At 36.0% G+C, this 26,063-nt stretch overlaps 1 protein-coding gene across 1 annotated transcript; it reads right to left on the bottom strand.

The window, feature by feature from the left end:
• Window positions 1-1,826: 1,826 nt before the first annotated feature.
• Window positions 1,827-24,303, bottom strand: LOC121410829 (26S proteasome non-ATPase regulatory subunit 3-like). Its single transcript, XM_041603144.1, has 11 exons — window positions 24,023-24,303; window positions 14,814-15,004; window positions 13,437-13,574; window positions 12,557-12,693; window positions 10,178-10,368; window positions 9,751-9,854; window positions 8,352-8,466; window positions 7,489-7,712; window positions 6,300-6,455; window positions 3,105-3,155; window positions 1,827-1,908 (listed from the first exon to the last, which is right to left on the bottom strand). Exons 1-11 carry the CDS (start codon window positions 24,144-24,146, stop codon window positions 1,834-1,836), a joined length of 1,506 nt encoding a protein of 501 aa, XP_041459078.1. The 5' UTR covers window positions 24,147-24,303; the 3' UTR covers window positions 1,827-1,833.
• Between the last annotated feature and the right edge of the window lie 1,760 nt (window positions 24,304-26,063).

Raw genomic sequence — 26,063 nt, 5'->3', positions numbered from 1 at the left:
GTAGCATTAGCAATTTTTTAGTGCTTATTTGTTGTACTCAATTAAATACACGATGAAAATTACATAGGGAACGCGCGGTAAGTTGTGACAGTTTTTGCTTTTTGCATGTTAGAATTGATATGATTAATAATCTTGTTGAAATAAGTACCTTGCCTTGAAATTTAATTCTTCTGAAATATTTTCCACCTATATATAAATTTCTATCCCCACACTGAAAGTCATCGTGACCTTTGAAAAAAGCGATGTCAAATGGCTCAACTTGCCCCATATATGGGGTAAGTTGAGCCACCTTCTGGGGTAAGTTAAGCCACAAAAACTATGTACAAAATGTATGAGGGGAGAACCAGCATGTCAATTTTTTGTTAAAAGTCTTTTCACTTGCTAATTCTCTATAAATACTAACATCCTTTAAAAGGAAAAGAGCAGTCATGTAAATTTGCTCCTTTCAGCCAGCATTTCAATCGATTTTTATGGTTTGTTTGTTTTTTAAGATACATTACCATAGGAATTACCATGGCTCAACTTGCCCCATGCTGTTTGGCTCAACTTACCCCAGTCTGAACTTAGTGCGATAATTTTGTATCCACACATTTATTATGCATCCATCATATAAAAGACTATGGCAAGAATGAAGATCCATACCTGGACTAAAAATGTTGTTATCATGTCTTTATTATATTTAAAGACGTGTGTGTTTATAAAGCACTCATCTATTTCACACTCTTTTTTACTTTTTTGGCTGAAATTCATATTTTTCCCTCTAAAAAACTACTTTTTGTTTCAAAGTTGAAAACAATGTGGTGGGGTTAGGGGTTATGCTATGGGTCATCAATACATGACACCACCACAATGTCTGACTCATTCATTATCGGCCTGGGGCTGGTGGCTCAACTTGCCCCTATGCTCAACTTACCCCGCCTTCCCCTACAGATACAATTGTACATTGCATTGTAAAACATACCAGAAACAGACATTTTTTCAAGAAGACCTAATGCCATGAAAGGATGAATATACTTTCATTCTTACGCCCACAATGAAAGTGAGAATGTGTCTTGCTAAATGCCTTATTACGAATCCTTCTTTGTGGTTCATTGAGAACATTACAAGGGGAACCTATGCAAAGAAAGTGTAGCGACAAGGGATGAAGACACAACTGTCCCATTGTAGGAATTATCAACGTGGGTGATTTCAAGTTTGGTGTTGGTGCTTGTGTTGGAAGCACAATTAAGTTTGCCTATCTAGCTCCAATGTGTGCAAAGATGATCCATATCACATTATTGTTAGCTCACATCAAGAGAGATTCGTCACAAATGTAGCTTCCTTTGAGTTTGGAGCTATGCTGATTTTAAAATCAACCATACAACAAACTTGAAATCAAGTACACAGTGAGTGGCTCTACAGACTATAAATGGGAAACTGGTTGAATCGGCCAGCATGCCTGAACTTTCCAGATACAAGACTTTGTGACATAGCACAAATTGTAAATATACAACTAGATGAGAAATAAGATTGTAAACCCTCTATCTTTACCAATCAACCAACAATCGAGGAACTGCTACTGACAGCTGTCCTAGAGAAGACGGGTCAGCGGGATGAAAGATATTGCCCTTTCCTTGTGCAGAAGGTATTTACCAAAGATGACAATATAATTTCCATTAGATAGGGGTATGCCAAAAGCATCTGCTGACACATAGGAGGGGATTTGAATTTTGAAGACGTCTACTAGAATGTACCAGTCTTACTGTATCAATGTCCACCATGCAGCAGCATTGCTTTGTTGTCACCTGTTGCTAGTAGTACAATATAAGTCTTTTTCTAAAACAGTCCCATAATCTAGAATGCTTCCTCATCATCTTCAGCCATCTCCTTTGCTAATTCAAAATCCTGTTGCTCTCGTTCTCTCCTGTCCTAGAATTAAAAATGAGGGGGGGGGGATATTAGTGAGGAAATAGACTAATGTTCTGGGAAAGGGTGCACCTATTTCCATCTTCTCTATTTTACATCAGGGAGAAGCACTGTAAATAAATCAACTGCAATCATTATCTCTAAAATTCCCTAACGTTGAAAATGACACATATAATAAAGTAGGTCAGATCATACATGCCAGAATTGTGTGTGGTTCAATATATTTGACAGGCAATAATGAAATGTTGGGTAACTTAAGTACCGTGTACCTGGGCATAACAAATTTGGCCTCAAAGATGCGCATGACTTGAAAAGTAAACTAACAAGTGGGGTGTCAAAAATTTTATGAGGGGGTGTAGTCTTCAATTTGACATCCCCCATTAAAGACTAAGGCTTCCATTTTAACTCTAGTAAAACCCTCCGAAATCCAGTTTACAGATATAGCAAAAGAAAAGCCTTGTAACATGTAACAAGTGGAACACATCTGGCAGTCATGCTTGCATTACACGATTCGATATAGCAGCAGTGCAGACTATGAAAACAGCTATTGAATAATTATCCACAAAAGAAAACATTCATTTGATAGCAAAAACAATTATTTCTACTTGATTACCCTGCATATGTTTCATGAACTAGATCCATAAACTTTCAAGTTATGATGCCAATTCAACAAATACCCCTAATATGACCAAAGCTAATTGACCCTAAATGACCTTTGACCTTGATCATGTGACCTGAAACTTGCACAGGATGTTCAGTGATACTTGATTACTCATGTATTGAAGTTTTATGAACTACATCCATAAACTTTCAAAGTTATGATGGAAATTCAACAAATACCCCTAACATGCCCAAAGTTCATTGACCCTAAATGACCTTTGACCTCGGTCAAGTGACCTAAAAAAACCAAGACAGGATGTTCAGTAATGCTTGATTGCCTTTATATCTAAGTTTCATGAACTAGGTTCACATACTTTCTAAGTTATGGTGTCATTTAAAAAACTTAACCTTAGGTTAAGATTTGATGTTGTCGTCGCTGCCGTCGGAAAAGCGGCGCCTATAGTCACGCTCTGCTATGCAGGCGATACAAAAACATAAGTTTTAACCCTAAGTAAAAATGAGTAAGAAAATGTATTGAACTTGGGCATGTATTGGCTGTGATTTATATAGAAAAATCTTTTAACATTTGGTATAATTACCTCTGCTGATTCAAGATCCTTGTTATATGACTTGGGAGGAAATCTCATTGCCTGTGAAAAAAAGAGACCAAAATTAAACACTGTAATATCATACACATGTAAAGGAGTACATAAACTGACATATGTTACTGAAAGACGGGATCATGTAATATTGTAATTCACACTTCAATAACATGAAAAAAATGCATTAGTATGTACAAGACAAACATCATTGAAACATGAAGCCCTTTACAGCTGCTCTGCTAAAGCAATGGTAATTATGCTGCATTATTGCACAGTGCTAATAAAGCAACCACGATGTGCTATATAAGCAAGTAAACTGACATACAATTACATGTAGGCATATTTATGGTATGAAGGTGATTATGGAATTATGTGCAAACAAATTAAAAAGACATGATTCACTAGATGGGAGTAGTGTACATCAGTGACGTGATTCAGATCCCTCTTAACCCTTCTTAACCCTAAATAGACTGGGCTATTTCGACGCCTAAGAAGACTGGGGGGGCTGATTCAGCCCCCCCTTATGATCTCGGCCGTCGATTGCGCGATCGCGACGAAAATTGGCACACGCGTTACCCATGGCATTATCTACAAAACTATAACATCAAATTCTGCAAAAAATCTCATGTCTCATTAATTATGCTAATTTATGCGTAAAATCATAAGTTTGCTCTAATTAATAAAATAATGCCCCTGAAATGCTAATTTTTGTTTCACATATTCTAGATAGGCATCTGATCAAATTGATTTTAAAAAAATTTCGAAATCGCATTTATTTTCTTATGTATTCTATTGTTTTCTAAATTTCTTATGTATTTCTTTGTTTTTTTACTTTTTGTTTTTTATTGTTTTTTCAGTGGAAATTGTCGGGGAATTTATTTTGACTATAAAAAAAATAAAATTGATTGAATTTAAGCAGTAAAAGGAAAAATAATGATACATTTATGAATTTTGGCTAAGAACACTATTTGCATTGGATTTGTACACAAATTCACGTTTTTGAGTAATTTTGGATCTGCATGCACTTACGAAATGTTGCATAATTTTGGAACCGCGTACCCGGGGGTCACAATTTTGGTCTCAAAAGTTGCGCAAGACTTGAAAGTAAATTGTCAGCGAGCGACGCGGTCAAAAAATTTCGCGCGGCAGATTTATTGCGAAAAATGTCGAGGGGGGGCTGAATCAGCCCCCCCAGTCTTTTTAGGGTTAAACTGGGGTGGGGTCAATTGGACCCCCCCTCAACAAATTTCACTGCTACGCCCACCAGAGGTGAAGGCGAGACTTAGGGATCCAAATGTTGTCCGTCGTCCGTCCGTCACAAATCTAATGACACCTAACTCCAGAACAGTAAATTGCTTTTCAACCAAACTTGGATAGTAGATGGACTTGGGGGACCTCCATGTTATGCTGCAGTCGGAGGTCACATTTTCAGGTCAACGTTAAAGTTTACATGCAAGACTCTCTTATGACACGAAACTCCGCAACCGTATGTCACTTTTCAACCAAACTTGGATGGTAGATGGACTTGGGGGACCTGCATCTTATGCTGCAGTCGGAGGTCACATGGTAAGGTCAAAAGTTATTTTCAGGTCAACGTTAAAGTTTACATGCAAGATGACACCTAACTCTGCAACCGCAAGTCATTTTCAACCAAACTTGGACGGTCGATGGACTTGGGGGACCTGCATGTTATGCTGCAGTCGGAGGTCACATGGTAAGGTCAAAGGTCATTTTCAGGTCAACGTTAAAGTTTACATGCAAGACTCTCTTATGACACCTAACTCCGCAACCATAAGTCGCTTTTCAACCAGACTTGGTTGGTAGATGGACTTGGGGGTCCTGCATGTTATGCTGCAGTCGGAGGTCACATGATGAGGTCAAAGGTCATTTTCAGGTCAACATTAAAGTTTAAATGCAAAACTCTCCTGACACTTAACTCCGCAACCGTAAGTCACTTTTCAACCAAACTTGGATGGTAGATGGACTCGGGCGACCTGCATGTTTTGCTGCAGTGGGAGGTCATATGGTAAGGTCAATGGCAATTTTCAGGTAAACATTAAAGCAAAGCTCTTATGCAAATGTTATTCTATCCCAGTCATTTCACAATGAAGTTTCGATACAATTATGTTGCGTGCTCTCGCAAATCACGATATTTCTGGTTATTTTCATAAGTGGGCGAGACACAAAATCGCTTTTGCCTTGTTTTTGACAGCCCCGCTCGCTAAAATTATACTTTCAAGTATTGCGCATCTTTTAAAACCAAATTTGCGATGAACGGCTACGCAGTTCTGAAATTACGCAATATTTTGTAAGTGCATGTCGGTCCCAAAATTGCTCAAAAACATGATTCCGTGTACAAATTCAATGCAAATTGTGTTTTTCAACTAAAAATGATAAATGCATGATATTAACTTTTGCTGGCTCAGATGGATTTATTTTTATGTTATTAATGATCGCAAAAATGGTCCCCGACAAAGTTCATTAAAAAAAAAAAAAAAAAGGTTTGAAAAAAAAACAAATACATAAGAATTTAAAAAACAATAGAATACATAGGAAATTAATTATTTTTCAGCAATTTTTTTTTTTATAGATATTTGTTAGAAATGCAAAAATCTATATTATGTTCACCAAAAATCAGCATTCTAGGAGCTATATAAATTGAGTTAAAGGCAAAAACATACACACACAAAAAAAAAATAGGGCAAATTTCACACGCTTATTTGCATGTTTAAGTAATTGAAAATGTACCGGTAATTAATTTTTTGAAAATTTTTACTATACAGGCTCGGAGTTTCCATCTGGCTCTACGCGCATGCAAATCTTCGCGGAGATCGCACAATCAACAGTCGAGATCTGAGGGGTGGGGGGATGTTGGTCTGGAATAGCACAGTTAAGATAAGATTAAACTTTCATAGCAATACCAATCTTGTATTGATCCCCAGTACCTTAGTGAATCAGTTCCTCCAAGCAACACCGTTCTTAGGAATGATATTGAGCCTCATAGCGAATTGGATTCATTGTTGATTTTAGACCCTGGTGAATTATCACCCCCTTCAATCTCCAGTATTATAGATAATAATATCGACTCCCATCCACTTTCACCATTTCGTCCCTCCATCTTGACCCACTTGTATTCATATTATGACACACTTCCTACTGAAAATACAAAAAAATTTAAATGACTGTACATACCTTGACTGACTGATTATGAATATCGAGGCAGAAGCTGATTCGTTGGTGGAAGGCAGACATAGGTTCCCTGGTAGTGTAGACATCAACTGTTTCTTTGGACTGTACATAGCCCTTCTCATGGTCTATACTGGCCTCTATAACACCATCCCTGATTGCCTAGAACAAGAAAATAACAAAAACATAGGTTCAGAGAAAAGATAAAAATGATCTCATGCAATTTTTAGGCAGGTACAATTGAGGCGAAAGTTTACTTACACCAATGGAATTCAGTGAAATTTGTTCACTTGACAAACATCATAAAATTTGGGATATCTTCAGAAATATAAATACTACCATGACAAATTTTGTATCAACTAAAGAGCGTATATTAATCTCTTTCACATAGTGAATGGGATGCCGTTGGGATTAAAGTATATTTCAGGTTAAATTTTCTTTGAAGAAAAAAAAGTAATATTTGTGCCAAATGTATTTTATTGTTCATTATATTTTCAAATAATTTCATAGAAACTCATAAATGTCAAATCGATGATTTATATTACGAAATCTGTTATGTTTGTGTTGACAAGTAACTAGCCCAAATATGATATGTTTTTGTCAAGTTTTTGTTTTAATTTGTCTAAAATCATAAAGACTTTTTTGGGGAAAAAAGTGACACCTAAACAAAGTAATGTGATGAAGGGACACGACATATTTATTTGTTTGATATCAGATTTTTCATGATCTAGCACAAATATTTTATAAGATACAGTAAATTTTATGATGTTTGGCAAGTGTCAAATATTTTTTTAATTTCCTGGATATATGTAAACTTCTGGTCTCAATTGTATATATCTATTTTTTATCCCCCAAAGCACCCCCAACATTTTCATAATAAATCTGTAACATGAAAAGCTTGTACCACATTTCATTTGTGACACATGGGAAAGTTGTTCCTAAACAATTTTGCAATTTAATAAGACCCCAAACTGCTCAAAAGTGTGATTTCATGAACAAATTCAATGCATACAATGTTTCTGGTGAAACTGATGAATTCTAATGTTTGAAAGAAAACTAAGGACTTGCATGAATTTCAGAATTAATCAACCTTTTAACTCCCTAAAGAATTTTATTTTTAAATTTATTTTCTACTACAGTGTAAAAATGTCATGTACAAAAAATGCATTGAATTCTGAAAACAGCATACAATTACCTTAGCTACGATGAACTCTGCATCTTCTGGACTGTCTAGCTGGAGCTTCTTCGCAACATCTGAGAGGGAAATCTTTGAATAGGAGAGACTAATCATACGAACACCGGTCTTGATAACATTGTGATGAAGTCGAATAATTAATGTGTAAGTGAACTCAGACTGGAACTTTGCAGCAAAGTCCTTCAACATCTGGTTGAAAAGACCAAGGTTGCCACTTTTTACAGCTGTATGAAAATAAGAAGCGAGAGAATTGCTAAGTGCAAATTTTTAGGTTGATTTGAGCATTTAATTTCAATATCAGAGCAGGCACACAGGCTCACTCTATTTTAATGTCCAAGATTTATATTTTAAGGAATTAGATATGATATGTAACCAACTATATATCAGCAGGCTCATAAGAATTAATAGAAGCAAAACTGAAGGGCATTCATACTCTGACCACAGCACAAGCGCTTAATATATTACATTACTTTACAATGGCAAAATACTTTGACATTCTGAACAAAGAGTGAATTTTCACTGTCACTTGACTAACAAGTGTACCAAATTTCAAAACATGAATTGATAACAGATGTAGTAATCCAATAGTTCTCCAGTTACCACATATGAAATTACCTCAAATTCTACTAAGATCACCATCACATCCATATGCATACCAGAGCCAATCCTGAAGTTGATCCATGACATAGTTCTTTGGTTATTATGAGATGGGGGTATTTAAGTGGTGGAGGCATAAAATCTACAGATCTGCCAACTCTAAACTTGTTACCATTTCCAAAATATCATGGAGACACTTCTCATTTACAATAGATAATTATCATTGTTCTTTTATTCCCAAGGATGGGTTTGGAGGCGAATCTTACCTTGAGTAAGCTGGAAGTACGGAACCAATGTTTTCTTGTAAGCACTCTGCCTGAAGATACTCCTATCAGGGATCTCTCCCAGCAGGAGCTGAACAACAATGGCTAGTTTGTGAACCTAGGAAGCAAGGAAGAGACATCCATATCTTTTTAGCAATTTCAATGTCTCAATGTTTCAAGGAAACCAAATAATTTTGATGTTGTTACACACAATATATACCACAACTCCTAGAAATCAAATGACTTAAGATACACAAAAGTAACAAATCTTAAGTGTTTTACATTAATAGTTTCACACTTTGGTATCTTAAAATGATTCAAAAGCATTTGGTTCAGATGTATTAAAAACATTTGAAAGACTTTTAACCATGTAATATCATGGAGCTTAATTATTTGTCCATCTTCTACAAATGTGACCAGTCACCCCCAAACCAACAAGAAGTCGCCCAAAATGAATTTTGAGATTTTCATTGTGAACAAGCACATCGTAAGCATTAAAACAATATATGATTTGTCAAACTTGATCAACAGTAACTCACTAAAATACTGGATTGAATGCAGAGAAAACAAAGCGAGAGCATAAAAATCGAGAAAACATTTAAAGTTTGTGTTCACTCAAGAACGAGATGTGCACACTGTGTAAATTTCAATGAAACTTCCAAGCATCCCTTAAAAACTTGTGTCAAAGAAACTTTTGTATCTTGTTTTATTTAACTTTACAACTCATTTTTTTTTTCAGTATGAAGATGAAGAAATACTTCTTCAGACAAGCTAAATTTACTTTTTTTTAAAACAATTTACCATTTTGGCTATTAACAGAGAACCTTCCCTAGCGACTTAATGGTGGTTTGGTTGTTACATATTTCAAACATACATACTAATCTTTACATAAATATAAAATAAACATCGATAAAAATGTTTTCACTTTAAAAATCAAGTAAAGAAGAAAAATGGAAAAGGTGGTTAATGAACCACAAGTTTCGCCTGTTACGCGATCAACAAAATATGCAATATGATATTTTGACCCCTAGATCTGATCTTTGACCTTATCATCTTCCTGAACACACATGTGGAATATTTGTACAAGTGTAAACATAATAGATGCAGAAATAAGAAATGAGAGCAAGTTGAAGGAAAACCTGAAAGAAGGATCGATATGACCTCATATCATATCAGCTTTTGACCCAAAGATGACCTTTGACCTCATCGTTTTCATAAGCTAACATGTGGTATTACCCAAAGATCATATGCACTAAGTATGAACATAATTGATACATAAACAAATGAGATCAAGTTGAACAAAACTTTAACATTTTTGTAAGACTAACAGGAAAAGGGATCAGGTCTCTGCCGGAATTTCATTCAGGTAAGACAAAAAGTGCTTCAGGTCACCTGCACTTACAGTTTGCTTAAATCCTACAGCTGTGTACTGAGGTGCTTTGCGGAGAGCTTGGATAAGGTTCTTATGTGCTTCTGAATACTCCAACTGGATTGCCTTAATTCTACCTGAAAATGCAAAGTAAAAAATGATAAACAGATACTAGTATTTGATTTCTGACCTCTTGTATGTAAAGTCAATATTGTTTTTCCAATGTTACACTTAGATTTAGAATAATCCTCTTTCAACTTAGAAATATTTTACTCCCTCTGATCAAAATAGACTTCTTTTACCATCGACAGTAAAAACTCTTTGACTTCACTCATACAAAGATAATCTTTTTTATTACGAAGAGCTATTACATTTGTTGACACTATATGTTAAAACATAGTTCTTTATTGATATACATGGTTTCTGGCTGCTTTGTATTCTTTTTAGGCAACTCCCTTACCTAAGTAGTATAGAAACCTTGCCCATTCATGATTCGATGCTTGTTCAGGAAACGTTGACTTTGCAACAAGCTTATCTGCCTGGTCATATAAGTTGTAGTGGAGGTAGTTTCGCAACAAAAGGTTCTGGAGCGTAGCTTGAGCTTCAATATTGTGCCTTAGTGTTGCAGTCCTCAGCTTGGCATGTAAAAAACTAGATCAAAAAATGGTAAAAGATTAATATAACAAGATCAGTGCAGACCAAAAAAAAATCACTTTCATTAAACTACGGTATTTGTGATCCTCTTACATGTTTAATACATAAAGAAATATGGTGCAATTCAACAACAGTCATCAATTCCTATCAACACCAACATTTCAACATAAAACCTAAATAACAACTGCTTGAATTCCAAGGTGCATAAGGACTAATATTGCTTTGAAAAGATGTATTGATGCCCTCTTGAAGGACATACAAATCATTAGTTTAACCAAATATCACAAAATATATATTATAATATAATATATATATATATATTTTATAATATACACAATGTTGAAGAATGTTCAACAATCTACTGTGTCAAGTCACCCATTACAGCAAGAACAAATAAACAAAAAGTGAATCACATCTGACAGTCTCGCATGCATTACATGTATGTGATTCATTATAAAAGCAGTGCCAACTTTAAAAAGATGAATAATTTTTCCAGAAAAGAAAGAACTTTACAAAGAAACGTGCTATTCAATTCATATCATTTGAGACATCCAATAATCATCTTGCACAAGTTTCATTTGATTTTTAAAATAATCTACAAAATATAAATTCTTATCAAACCTGATTGATCTGAAAGTCTGTTGACTTAAACCAAGTAAAATGAAATTACACTCATTTAATGTCTGGTACCTCTAACTAATTTCAACAGTGGGCCTATCTTGAAAATTCAAATCTTAATCTTTGGTAAAGTTTTGATAAGTTTTTTACAAGTTCAGTGAAGAATGACTTAGCCAAGTGACCTGATAATGACTTCATCTATTTGACAATGATTAATAATCAATATATTTACATTGATCAGCCATCCCAAAACCAAGATCAGGGCACCAAAATAAATTTTGAAAAAAATTTTATTAAGCTTGAAAAAATCCTTAGCTTTAACATGATACATAACTTGTCAAGAATGATCAACAGTAACCCATTCAAGTACTTGACTGAATGTAGAAGACTAGAAGTAGTTCATTGTGAGCTCCACAGAATAATGGGAAGAAGTTTAGGGATCACTCAAGCATGACATTTCAACAATAACATATCTATGCAGTCTGGAAAAATGGTGTTTAAAGAAACTTTTGCATCTTGTCTTTTATTTATCATTACAACTTAAAATTTTGACAGTATAAAAAGACCAATTACTCTTTAAATTTTCTTATGTAAATTTTCTACTTTTTACTCTGTGAAGAGCAAACTACTATTTTTGCTATTTCCAGATATGCTGGATAGAGAGGTCTTAATGGCTTAGGCTAAGCTGCTAAAAGCCAGTCCATGGTCTTGAATTAGTAGTAGTAGTACAGAGAAATTCCCTGGTGACTTATTGCTGGTTTGGGGGAGGCTGGTCACATTTTAAGTTTCATGGATTAAGAACTTACACTTAAAGGGGTGGTCCAGGCTGAAAGTATTTATAGCTTATTAAATAGAGTAGAATTCACTGAGCAAAATGCCGAAAATTTCGTCAAAATCGGACAACAAATAGCAAAGTTATTGAATTTTAAAGTTAAGTAATATTTTGTAAAAACAGTCGTCATGAATATCATTAGGTGGACTGATGATGTCACGTCTCCACTTGTTCTTTTGTATTTTATTATATGAAATAAGGTTTATTCAAATTTTTTCCTACAAGAACTAGAAAACATTGATTGACAACTGATTTAGTGCATTAGATATTTATTGCTGCAACTTATTTCATTATAAGGGAGACATATTATTCACACAAGTATAAAATAATGAAAAAAATATGATTTTATGTAAGAACATAAGAAAACAGAAAGTGGAGATGTGACATCATCAGCTCGCCTAATGAATATTCATGACGACTGTTTTCACTAAATATTACTAATCTTTCAACTTCAATAACTTTATTATTTGTTATCCGATTTTAATGAAATTTTTGGCGTTTTGCTAAGTGAATTCTACTGTGTATTAAGATATAAACATATTCAGCCCGGACCACCCCTTTAAATGACCTTTGATGATGATTATGAAACCTGAAACTCTTGCCAATTGAACAGTGAAACTTTTTTATCTCTTTGTCCAAGTTTCATGAAGCAGGTCCTTAGATTTTCAGTTATGATGACATTCAAGAGAATGAAATGAACAAAATACATTGAGCAAATCTAAAAAAATACTTTACCTTCTTATTTGGTCAAGTTGACCGATAAGCTCATATGCTCTTGAATGATAGAAGTATGCCTTTGCTGAGAGCTGGTCTAATGAGCGTCTGTTCTGAGCATCTAACTTTTTTACGAGAACATCTGAACATTTAACAGCCTGAAGAATTCATACAAACATGCAGAACCAAATTATCAAGACATAGCAATGGCAGTGTGGGATTATTGTCATGATTTCTAAATGATGATCAATATCGTATTTCAAAGATGTAATATAATACTAAATACATTACATACATACATTAAATATTTATATAGCACCTTTCCATTAACAAAAAAAAAAACCAATATCAAAACAATGAAAGTAAAGAGTGTAAAAAACTAGTTCACAATTCTACTGTCCTTTCAAGTTACAACTTACATGTATAATCCTGATTCATTAGTTGAAAGAAAAATGTATGGATTTAAATACATTTCTTTCCAGCCATTCAAATGACACGATAGCTAAGATTTTTATAATAAATCATACAAAATATTTACAGACCTAAAATCATGAATAAAGGATGTTTCTTATCTCTTGCAACTGATCCAAACACAGAGCACAATTGAAAGAAGTTTCTTATTCAAGTTTGAATTTTATTCCTTATATGTCTACTTTTGTATGAAGACAAAACAAAATATCATAAGTCTGTATTTCTAATTCTGAATGAGATCGTGTCAAGAAACCTTATTTCATATGTACAATTACATAACTTAACTGTCAACAAAAATAATTAAATCATGAGAGTCACAGTTGGCTTCCCCTCAGGTTCCCCTATTCAGGTCATTAGTAATTTTTCAAAGAGAATAACAGTTCACTATACTTCTGACCTCTAGATATTCAATCGAAGCGAGTATTCTTACCTCACTGAATCTCTTTGAATCTAATAGGTGCACAACAACTAGAAGATGAAGATACACATCAAGCTCTGGAAGGAGAGGGGCATGTGCTGCTTTACCAGTTCTGGGTCGGAACAAGATATTGTTTTCCGTGTCCATGGGCTACATATCATAACATGAAAATTGAGCCTTTATTACATGAACATTGAACATTACATGTAATTTGCCTCAGAACTTCTTGATTGTTAATACGAAATCTTATTACCTGAGATGTATCAAAATAAATACCAAATGGTTACATGTAGCTTTTGAAGCATTGTGTCAAAAAGTTGACAAGTTGGATTATGGCTAGAAATTTAGACTTAAAATTACGCCTCTGCCATCGCCATATCTGAAATTATGCATCATCCTCTTAATTCCTCATAATCATATCCAATCATCACTCCCATATGGCCATGTGTTTTATCTCATCCCATTTGTGTTCTGTCACCCACATCTAATGAAAGTACATTTATCAGGATGAGAATTGTCATTTAAGTAACTCTTAAAACTATTTACCCTATCCGTACATGAGGATACTTTTTTCTAAAAGGGAAACATGTAATAGGCAAAAATCAATACTAGGCCTATTGGGGCTTCAAATTGGCCACACAGATGATGGATGTCAGGGTGAGGGGGTAGAGACAACTCCCTCATTTGCTCCATCACTCAAAATGGTTAAAAATCATGATAATTTTTCAAAGTTGTATTCACAATTAGATATTTCTTTCTTGAGGACATAATAATATGATATATTTTCAGTGTTACCCTGGAAGAAAGGGGGGCTTAGGAGTAAAGTACATGTACTTCATTGTTAAGTTCATGACTTTTACTAGGTACATAAAGTTATCTAATATTTCAAACATTCATAACTTCTTATTCCTTGTCCAATTTCTTTCCAAATTTAACCATTGACCATTCCATTTCTTGATTTTTTCCTTTATACACTTTCATTTTATTACCAAGATTGGATTCCCATTTAAATGAAAGTCAAGACAAAAAAAAAACAGTTTGATATTAACGTGAATCCAGCATACGACCAAATTGTTTATCATTTGACGCAAAGACCTACATTGTAGGCCTACATGCATATATTCTGATATTTGAGTTTACTGCCACAGCTGTCATTTTCAAATTACACTATTAACTATAATTCACTACTGTAGTAATATCATAATGATCAAATGTAATTGTATGTAAAGCTAAATAGGGTATTAAAAGAAAGTATTCATAAAATGTCTACAAACTGACTTGTTTGAAAGTAATAAAGTACAATGCTCTATTTATATAATTTTTTTTCATTTCTGAGGAAATACAGGTAATTTTCATTTTGCCACAAAGATTAAAATAGATCATAGTTACCTCATCAAGATATGTCAACAGTGTTGCCTTGCTTGTGTTTCCATTTGGAATATATCCAGTAATAAGCTTGCGTAACACAGTGTGGTTTAATTTGCGCCTTGAGGATGTAAGGGCTCTAATAACTCTAGCCATATAGTTCTTTTCCTTTGAAGAGACAGCTTTCTCGATGTGTTTAACATGCTCCTTGAAATCTGTTCAACATTTAAATTACATAAACATTTTTATGTTGGACTCAAATGCTTTGTTTACTTTCATTCAACATCTCAGATATGAAAGGGTATGATCTGGCATGTGGCCCCTTAAGGTAAACTTGTTGTAACAGTAAATTTTTCACATTTTGTCAAAAAGGTTAAATATTAATGACAAAATGTGAATTATGGTATATTGATCTATCACATCACAGTCTAACCTACTGAATGTGTAGAAATTCTCTTGTAACTCTCTTGTAAATTCTTTGTGAAAATGGTAATTTTACATCTCTTCAGCACTAACCCATCCCTGTTGGTCTAATTCTCAGATTGTGAATTACCACAAGGGCTGAACAAGAGCTACAATGTACCATCCTCGGTATATAGAGGTGGCAGAGGTTTGCCGCCCTCTATATGCGTCTCGCAGTTTGGCTAATACATGTACATGTACATTGTAACAAAGAGGACAAGATGGCCATGTAAACATTAGTAAGTTAAATCCCTTCTTCTAAGAAATTATTTTTGTTTATGTTTTAAAATGATGGAAATGAAGTTCTAGCCCATTTACATGATTTAGGGCTTGAACTTTAACAAGGAAAAGTAGAAATCTCAGGGGTGAAAATTTCAATTTTGACTGTCCTGTATGTATATGGGTACAATCCCTGGCTCTGTGGAGAGCAAGCACACGTTACTGAATGATTTTTACTCTCTAGGAGCCTCCTCGCTACACTTTAAGCGAAAAATTCCTATATCACTTCTGATATACAGCCCTTGTGAACATCAAGAAAAATAATATGAAGAAATCAAGAGAAGGATAAAGAAGCAAGAAATTGACTTCATATTGTTTGGTAAGTTTTATACAATAGTTTGAACCTATTAACGAAGTGATTAGGCTAGGAATGTCACACAATCTCATGGAAGCGTTGCATGCATTGTGCCTGTGATTTCCTGTGCACAATGTACGTAATTTTTCCATGGGTAGTTAGGTCCCGAAACTCCATATTAGACTCCCCCCCAAAAAAAGTGTTACTATTGGCGTACCCCGCCCGACCCTAAAAATATATTTCTATTGCTTATCGATATCGGATATTGTGCTGACTTCGTGATCGAATTTGCCGTGTTGAAAACCCAAAGTGTTGCGGACATAATACTGTAAAAGCTGTTATTTTCGGTACAGAATTTTTCGCGAATCGCGGGGTCCCGACATTTTCGCAGGTTGTTAAATTCGCGATCGGAAGATGTACGATACATTTCCACAGCATTTCAAAGAAGCAAAACTAGTGCGATATATGTGCAAATCTACACTCCTCAAAGTCACCATGCTGATATGTCTTTTGTACATAAATATGTCCCTGTAAAAACAGTTACAAATTGTGGAAATTGTGGCTTAAATTTCACTTTTTTAACCTTTAGATCTAAAAATTCATCATGCCACAGGATCTATAGGGTTAAGCAATCTTTTGAATTTGTGTTTTGTTCAATTCATTTTTTTCAAAAAGTTGGTAAAAAGTGCAAAATTGTGGAATTTTGTGAACAGAATGTTCACCCTCAAAATTCTGGTCATGTGACTTATGAATATTAATGAGTATGCAAATCGCTACCTACACGTGTGTATAGAGTCAATCAGATGACAATAAAATCAAATTGTTTCATGGAAAATACATTTTAATATTACAGTGAGTGTATAAATATTGATAAAATAATGTTAAAAAATAGTTTAGGCCCTGATATTGTTTGAGAAATTAAAAAAAAGTGAAATTCTAGCTAACTTTTTGAATCACTAACTGTACTTTCTAAGCCTTATTTTTGTACATATAAAGGTGCATATCTCCATTTTCTTATTATGAAGGATGTTTTCAAAAGTAAAGCTTTGCTGTTGGGGGCATTGGCGACCGATCGGCATTTCGCGAAATCCGCGAAAATAAAACCCCGCGAAAATAACAGCTCCTAAAGTAGCTATTTTCCCGTCGTAAAATATTTCTTTCGAGCGGCTTTGGTGAAAGTATTCTTCATGAGCACCAGAGATGTATTTCTGAGCATGCCCAATACCGCTTAATATTGGAAAGATATCTACGCCCGGATCGGGTCCATTTGCCCTCAAGACAGGTCGCCCTAGAACAGGTCACCATCCCGTTCGTGAGGAGGGTGACTTGACTTCTACAATTCTACAATTTTTTTTTTTTGAAAACATTTGTTTGTGGCTTGCCTGATAGAATAAACCAAATTGTTTAATTATTGTTTTTTTTATGACGGTACTATTATTTTTAAAGGTCATACAAAATAACAATTGAGAATCGTGTACAGTAAAAGGCACACATTTAAGTTTATTTTCAGCAGCAAAGTAGGCCAGAGTTATTACATTTTGAAAAAACTTTTCGCTATTTAATAAAATGGGCGTTTAAGATCAAGAAAAAAAAACCCACCAAAAGTTGCTAAATTTTCATATTTTGCATTAAATCCATGAAATGATCATCTGTTTGCCATATTTCCTTGGAATTGTTTTGATTTAGTTTGACACTATCAAGAAATTGAAGAATATTCACCTAATTCTTGACTGTGAAAAAGATTGTTTTATGATGTTACAATAAAAAAAAACCTTACATGTAGGTTAATTCATCAAAACTGTCAAGTGGCTCAAATTTCACATTTTGCATCTTTATTCACTTCAAATCCTTGAAATTGTTTTGATTTAGTTGGAAACTATTAAGAAAATTAAGAACATTCACCTCTCTCGTCTTTTCTTCATCGTTATATGATGTTACACTAAGTCAATATATTTTTTCTATTGCAGTCCCACATGTAGACTTTTATGGTGTTGCAACATTAACAGACAGCCAGAAAACCATTGTTGATCGTTCCATCGTTTTTGATCCTTTTACACTTAGTCAGCACCATGAAAGGCTACATGTGGGACTACAATAATTAAACCAAAAAAATTACCGAGTGTAACATCATCATAAATCAGAGTCAAGAAAGAGCTTTTTAGTAGTTTTCAACTAAATCAAAATTCAAAACAATTTCAAGGTAATATGGAAAATAGATGGCCATTTCAAGGATTCAAAGATGGAAAATGTTATATTTTATTTTAGCCACTTCAGGTGTTTTTTTTTTGGGGGGGATCTGCATAGCCATCAGCGAATTGCGCAAGCGCACATAGCTAGAACGTAAGATGCGATGGCATGGTTCTTCGAACAAGGTACCGTAAGCTCGTCTTGCGGGGCTCTAACGGTGTATTAACCGCACCCGTGTATTAACCGCACCCCCAACTTTGGACTAAAAAAAAAAAAAAAAAAAAAAAATCTTCTCACATTTACATGCATATTTGAGGTACGGAGAAACAAAATCTAAGCTTTTAAGATTTCAAAGTATCCAAAGAGATTACCGGTATGCAGAAATATGCTGTTCTTGATCAATTCATCTACAAATGTTAGAAAGAAAGAACGGTCCCGCCAATATTGGCAACTTACACACTCGCTCACCTCACAGTCACAGTCTACACACACTCGCACAGCACTGCCATTACATTGCAAACTACGATACAGTACAGGCAAGTCATGCCAGTACATCTTATCAAATTATGATCTGTCTTTCCCAGCGTAGGAGGAAGAAACATTCACATTTCTTGCATCACAATCTCACAATCACTTTCAGAAATTTGATGTCTTAGCATGAATTTTGGATACAGGATTATAGGAAGGTTTAAGAAACAAAGAAATTGACATTTTTTCCAGTTGTTTTTTACGGCTTCGTGCCGTCTCTCTCGTGCATGGTTTACATGGTATCTTATGAAAAGCAAACAGGAAAGAAAAAAACAAGCTGGCGCGAAACGGGACTTTGAATAGCGCCAGCTTAAGTCGCACTGTAACCACATTACAACGCAATCTCTAAGCTCACTCAACTCTCGCTCAGCGGTGACAAAATATTACCGAGTATGCTTGGCGTCTCTTTTAAATTAGTCAGGGAACTTCACTACTTTGAATCGAGAATAAAGTCAAAATTAGTGTCATGAAAGTGAGTGCGTTTGTTATGGACACCATTTAAGTAATATTGCAATAATCGCTTCCCATTACCCGCGGCTCATACCCCTCTAAACGACATTGCCTGGGCGGCTACGCCCGGCCACTCGATGTGTTGTGAACTGGCAGACATCGTACATGTACGGGAGGGGTTACGGCGGGCTGGCTCAGACCCGTCACCGTGTATAAACCGCACCCCCGACTTTTGCTTCTACCCCGCCGAGAAAAAGGTGCGGTTAATACACCGTTACTTACGGTACCTGGCAATAAATTATCAGTAATTGGTGCTAATTTTACATCAGTTTCCACTGTTTTTTGTCTGCTTCGTTTGACATTATATTATATGAGAGGTAGTTGTGACTATCCCCCCCCAAAAAAAAATATCGAAATTTACTGATGTTTTATTTCCAAAACAACCTCTTGCACGACTTAGCAATTCACTTTGAAGCTTTGAGAAATGCTTGCTCACACATCATTTTCATCTGCCCCGGGCAAGTGGGTTTGTCGCGCCCTGCTAAGTTTAACTACATTGTTCCCTCAAATTTGAGCCAAAATATGAAATTTGAGGCAAACTCACCTATTGACTTCTGGACACATGTCTACAGGGACAGCACAAATCTAGTGCCATTGGCATTGCCTAGCCTACATGTATCTTAGCCCTTACCAAATGCTTTTAATAGGCTAGTAAACCCCTGCGGGATTACCATTTTCTTTGTATGGCAGTGAGTCCAAACTTCGCACGAGCCCATACTTCGCGGACGGTCAATATCTAAACAAGTGGAATGCCTCTGGCCGTCTCACCTGCATCACGCGGTTCAATATAGCAGCAGTGCTGACTTTGAATACTACTCTAACTCGCACAAGATGTTCAGTGATACATGGTTACTCTTATGTCCACTTTTTATGAACTAGACCAATAAACTTACAGAGATATGGTTATTCAACAAAAAAAACCCAACATGGCCAAAGTTCATTGACCTTACATGACATTTGACCTTGATCATGTGACCTGAAACTCACACAGGATGTTCAGTGATACTTGATTACTCTTATATACAAGTTTCATGAATCAGATCCATAAACTTTCAAAGTTATGATGGTAATTCAACAGATACACCCAATTCGGCCAAAGTTCATTCACCTTTGACCTTGGTCATGTGACCTGAAACGCGCACAGGATGTTCAGTGATACTTGATTACTCTAATGTCCAAGTTTAATGAACTAGACCAATAAACTTTTAAAGTTATGATGGTAATTCAACAGATACCCCCGATTTGGCCAAAGTTCATTGACCCTAAATGACCTTTGACCTTTATCATGAGACCTGAAACTTGCACAAAATGTTCAGTGATGCTTGATTACTATTATGTCCAAGTTTCATGAATCAGATCCATAAACTTTCAAAGTTATGATGGGAATTCAACAGATACCCCCAATTCGGCCAAAGTTCATTGACCCTAAATGACCTTTGACCTTGGTCATGTGACGTGAAACTCATGCAGGATGTTCAGTGATACTTGATTAACCTTATGTCCAAGTTTCATGAACTAGGTCCATATATCTTCTAAGTTATGATGACATTTCAAAAACTCAACCTCAGGTTAAGATTTCGATGTTGATTCCTCCAACATGGCCTAAGTTCATTGACCCTAAATGACCTTTGACCTTGGTCATGTGACATGAAACTCTAATAGGATGTTCAGTAATACTTGATTAACCTTATGGCCAAGTTTTATGAACTAGGTCCATATACTTTTTAAGCTATGACGTCATTTCAAAAACTTAACCTCAGGTTAAGATTTGATGTTGACGCCGCCGTCGGAAAAGCGGCCCCTATAGTCTCACTTTGCTTTGCAGGTGAGACAAAAACTAGCCAATATCAAAGTGAAAAGAGACCTAAAATTACCCTTTGGCGTAAGTTTCTTTAGGATGAGTTCAGTATGCATGAAAATACTGACAAATCAGCAAACTTGACACCATTAGCGCCCCTTCCGCAGAAATCTGATATTCTCAACAAGCATCACGATATCATCATTTTGCAAGCAGATGTCATCAAAAATGAGAATTCAATGTGGTACTGACAGCATTTTATCGTCAATCTGATACATGTATACATCTCACCTTATGAGCTTGTTTAAATCTCTACAAAAAATTTGGTCTGTGAAGTTAGGTCACACTTTTTCAGAACGGTTTCCAGCACAGCGCGCATTCGTCAATCGGAATAGAATTCTGAGATCACGATACTGGTGAAACCCCTTGACCTTCCATGGGGGGGGGAGGGGTACTCGACCAGAAAAGTGGTAGGTATGTGCTGCGGGCGAGACAAAAAACGGGGGCCTTGGAGCAGGCTTATTGTAAAAAGGAGGGTCCTCGGAACTACAATTTTGTTTGTGAAAACGGGGGTCCTTGGAACGGTCGCCTGCGTGTGAGTGCGTATGCATCCCTATGGAACGGGCATATACGTGCATGCAGCTAGCCCGGCAGCACGGGCGCCGGGTGGGCTCGCGCAGAGGCGATGGTTGGACAGAGCACTACTTTTTTCACCAAAATTGTAGCAGATCAATGCAACCGAATGGCGCAGCGAAAAATATGCAAAGCTTTGGAGTAGATTTCTTCTTTTTTCTCGAAAAGAAAATGCTATGCTTTGGAGCCGCTTTCTTTTTTTTTTTTATCGATAAGACAAAATGCTATTCCTTGGGACCAAAATTTGAGTGTAAAAATAGGGATTCCCTCCGCGGCACATACCCACCACGCATTATACATGTATACTGAGTGCCCTCCCCTTGGGCTTGAGCTAGATTAGACAGCTGGCAGCCGTCTGTTCCGGGGAGTTTTTTTTAACTTTTTAAAAAATTTCTCCTACACAGACGGCTGGCTATCGTGCACTCATGGTTTCAAATCGTCTCGTGTGTGAAGGATTCATATGCACCTGGTGCACGCGAATCTTTCACACCATTTTTACTAAAATAACTATGACTTTACATCATAGCTATGACTTATAATGTTTCTATAACACTTACCGAACCATATGGATCGTTTGTTGAATTCTCTTTGTTGTTTGTTTTAATAAAATAAGAGCATTTTTCGTGATCTTCACGTAGATGCCTCTTGATCAGCGTTGATATCAACTTTTGCCTAAAGAGGGCACGCGATATTATTCACCAAGCCGGTAGGCACTTAAGAACCAAGTTTGAAAGGATACTCGTAAAATTATGTCACTCTCGCCGATGAATATTCATTAGATCGTGGTCGTGCGTGTTCAATACACACCGAGTGCATGCATGCAGAGAGTTTGTATTGAACACGCACGACCAGGATCTAATGAATATTCATCGCGAGAGTGACATAATTTTACGAGTGTCCTTTCAAACTTGGTTCTTAAGTGCCTACCGCACCTTTGTTTACGGTGTTGCAAGCTAGCTGCATTCTAGGCGATCAGCATTATTTTCTTGCTCGTTCAATCCACTTTCATCATCATCTTGTCAAAAGATGGTGTACTTTACCAATAAGTATATACATGAGATGCAACCTGTTGATTTTTGGTACAATTTCCTATAACGCGCTGACGACTTGAATTGAGAATGTTCGATACGAAAAATTGCTTTTCGATTGTTGTTTGCGTACTTTCCACCGCAGTATTAAGGACGGATCGAACGGAGTATCCTGGTTGAGACTTGGAGGTAAGCGATAAAAACAGTTTTATAAATAATTTCCAATTCATTTTTTTTTAAAACTAAAACTATTAAAAAGAAATCATTAGTGGAGAAATACTGAAACGTTTGGCGTTTTTTATTCCCTCACATTCGTGTGATGAATGAAAACGTCAAAGTCCACTATGAAACCACATGCGTTGTGCGAGGTTAGTATTACTAACCTCGCATGTTGTGTGAGTGGCTATCGTGCAGCCACCATTAGGGACTTGCAATGTGAAATCCTGTCGGGGCTCTTCAATTCTTGTCTTTAATGAATAAAAATATTAAAAAATAATGCAACCAAAATGCAAATCAATATTCCCTCCTGGCAATAATTGCCAAAAAATGGAGAAAAATCAAGTTAAAAGGAACAAAAACAGTGAGTTACATCGGCTGTCGCACAAATTCACTTCCCCGTTTTATCCGATCCTCAGTTGACTCTACATAAACATAAGGCCATTGAGTCCCCTACAGATCGCGCTAGAACTTCGGTGTCTGTATTTGGTGAGTGAAGCCAACCGAGTTCAGCTGAACAACCAACATAACAGAGACCGAAGCTTTTGGTCTAAACTAGAGCTAGAATCTACTTCACATTTTCGTCAACAATTTTCTAATCTAAATTCTAATTTACAATCACCTGTCAATCTTGCCGACAATGAAAATATTTTAACTTCGGTCTTTCTTGAATTGGTTTTGTATAAATTATGAACAAATTTAAGCTGGATGAATATTTTCGAAAAGTCTGTGAAGTTTGGACACCCCAATCATCAGAGATGCCAAGTTCAAAGACCAGCTATACGTGAGATTTTCTATGAATCTGAGCATGCTGAGTGAGATCACTGACATTGTGCACAATGTCTATGGGGATAGGCTGTGATAGTTGCGTGAGACAGAGATTTTAGGGGATGAACAAGAGTCCAAAATGCTTGAGTCTCACGCATAATGCGTGAGACTTGGTAGCTCTGCATCATACAAAAATCATGACACAAGAGTCAAGACTCTTCTCATTCAGTATTCACCGAGCAGACGTCCGCGTTTGTACCAGACGCGGCGCGCGGTAACGCCGGCAAGAGCGCGGGTGCATATAGCTGGGTCATACACGATCAGCAAGTAACTCGCCCTCGTATTGGGGATGAATCAGCATTATCTCACTCGCATAAAAAAAATCATTTTCTTGTATTTTTCGTAATATTCCTTTTAAAAAAATGAGAAACATATACTGATATGAATACGTTCTTCATAAAAATAGACATATATTAATGAATTTTGGACCAGCAATATGTGTTTTTCAAGTTTAAAACTGATACTTCACCTTCTAAAGTGATCAAATCACTCTCTTTCTTTCCAGTCGAGGATTTTTCGTCAGTCGCTTCTGGCGTCTCAGTTTCGTCCTTCATTTCTACATCATTCACCTTTTTGGCACTTTTAGAAGCCATGATGATAAGAATCGATGAGTAAAGATATGAAAACGATTGTTTAATATTGAAATTCACGCCTTTTCAGTAAAATTAAAGTTCAACACAGTTCGACGAAAATTTTTGGCACGGTGTCTTCAACGAAATACACATGAGTGACATGCAAAATGGCAGGATTCAGAATTGTACGCAAGCGCGATGACCCTAAAATTAGTCTTGATCCCTGACCTACATGCATCTTCATTTAGGACTACTATATGCCGCCCAAGCTATGTGAACAGTCTGCATTCACAGGCTATATATCCATTTCGTACATTTTTTTTTGACAAATCTTATAAAAAAAAAATTGAATTAGTTTTTCAGTGTTTATGGTATAAAAAAGTCCACCTCAATGCACCGCATGATCCAGTCATAAGTTTGTAAAATAATGATGGTCGGATCTACGCGGGAGCGCGGGGGGGGGGGGGGGAGGGCCGCTGGGGCAGCCTAGAGAGTTTATCCCCCTCCCTCGAAATTGGCTCTCAAAACATAGGAACAGAAAAAGACAAAATAATTTATAGGACGTGGGGGAAAATAAGAAAAGTAAAGAGAAAGAAAATTGATTGATGAGGGGATCGAGGGTATAGTGATCAAAATATAGAAAAACTATATTAAAATACAAATTTCGCTCACACATCGCACTCCTATAAGAAAAATGCCTGTTGAGTGAGATAATAATCTGCTCAGGAGGAAGGCACAGAGCTTTATTCATCTATCACTATAAGGACGTTCCACGGTTAATGAAGTCCATGCAATTTTCACCAAATTTAGCAGACTGTATCTATTCATTATGAAAATGAAAAAAATAATATATAGGTTCATGTGCTTACTGTAGTTTTTACATGTGTTCAAAGTAGCCATATTTAATTTGAATGATATGCAATCTTGCGCAATTAAGATAATTATATGCCTCTCTTAGACCTCACGAATTTACCAAATGAGTTTAAATCATCTTTACTCAGTGGATACCGCACCAAACGTTATAAATGTTTCAAGATATATAACAAAGTGTAGGCCTATACCCAGGCGCGGATCCAGGAGGGGGCCGAGCCGGCCCCACCTCCCCTATATTTTGACAACCTGCAGAAAAAAGTGTACTCTTTATCTTGATAGAAACTACGAAAAACAGAAAGAAAAGTAAGAAAGTGGTATTATACCCATGATGTGTAAAAATTTATGGCCTCGTAATGGCCGGTCCGAACCCGAAAGGAAACAAGAAAAAGGTGAGGGGAAGAATTGGAAAATAGACTTTATTTCATAATTTTCGCTCGCGCTTCGCGCTCGCATTGCCTGTGTAATGAATCCTATTCAAGAGGATTACATGACACTTCATATATCCAGTTCTGAAATCAATTTGCACACAATATTTTAGCTCGCATATCAAGCTTTCATTATTTTGTTTGATTTACACAAATTGTTATATCAAAATTTTCAGCTCGCGTTGTGCGCTCGCATTGTTTGATTTGTGAGATACCTATCCTCTTTGGAAATTCTTTCAGAAATTCGTCCAAATGCTCCTTTATCATGTCAGTAAATCAAAAAATTAAGCTCGTGCTTCGCGCTTGCATTAATTGTTTGAGACACACAGCTTGTTCTTTATTTGAATAAAAACACGCTTATACTGTCCAGTTTTCAGGTCGGAATATCAAACATTTCGAGCTCGCGCTTCGCACTCTCATTATTTAATTGGTGATACTTGTATCCTCTTCATTAATTACTAAAACAGTCCTAATTGAGTCCCTTTTCACGTTACTGTAATAAAATTTCGGTTCGCGCTGGCATTGTTTAGTTGGATACTTATCTTTGTTCATGATTATAAAAACTCCTCAGAATCTTCAGTAAGTTCTTAAGGACATAAAATATCAAAGAATTTTAGCTCGCACTTCGCGCTCGCATTAT

This window comes from Lytechinus variegatus, chromosome 3, assembly GCF_018143015.1.
Source record: "Lytechinus variegatus isolate NC3 chromosome 3, Lvar_3.0, whole genome shotgun sequence".
Lineage (NCBI taxonomy): Eukaryota > Metazoa > Echinodermata > Echinoidea > Temnopleuroida > Toxopneustidae > Lytechinus > Lytechinus variegatus.
The sequence above is the reverse complement of the archived record's forward strand: the minus strand, read 5'-3'. Positions and strand labels throughout refer to the sequence as shown.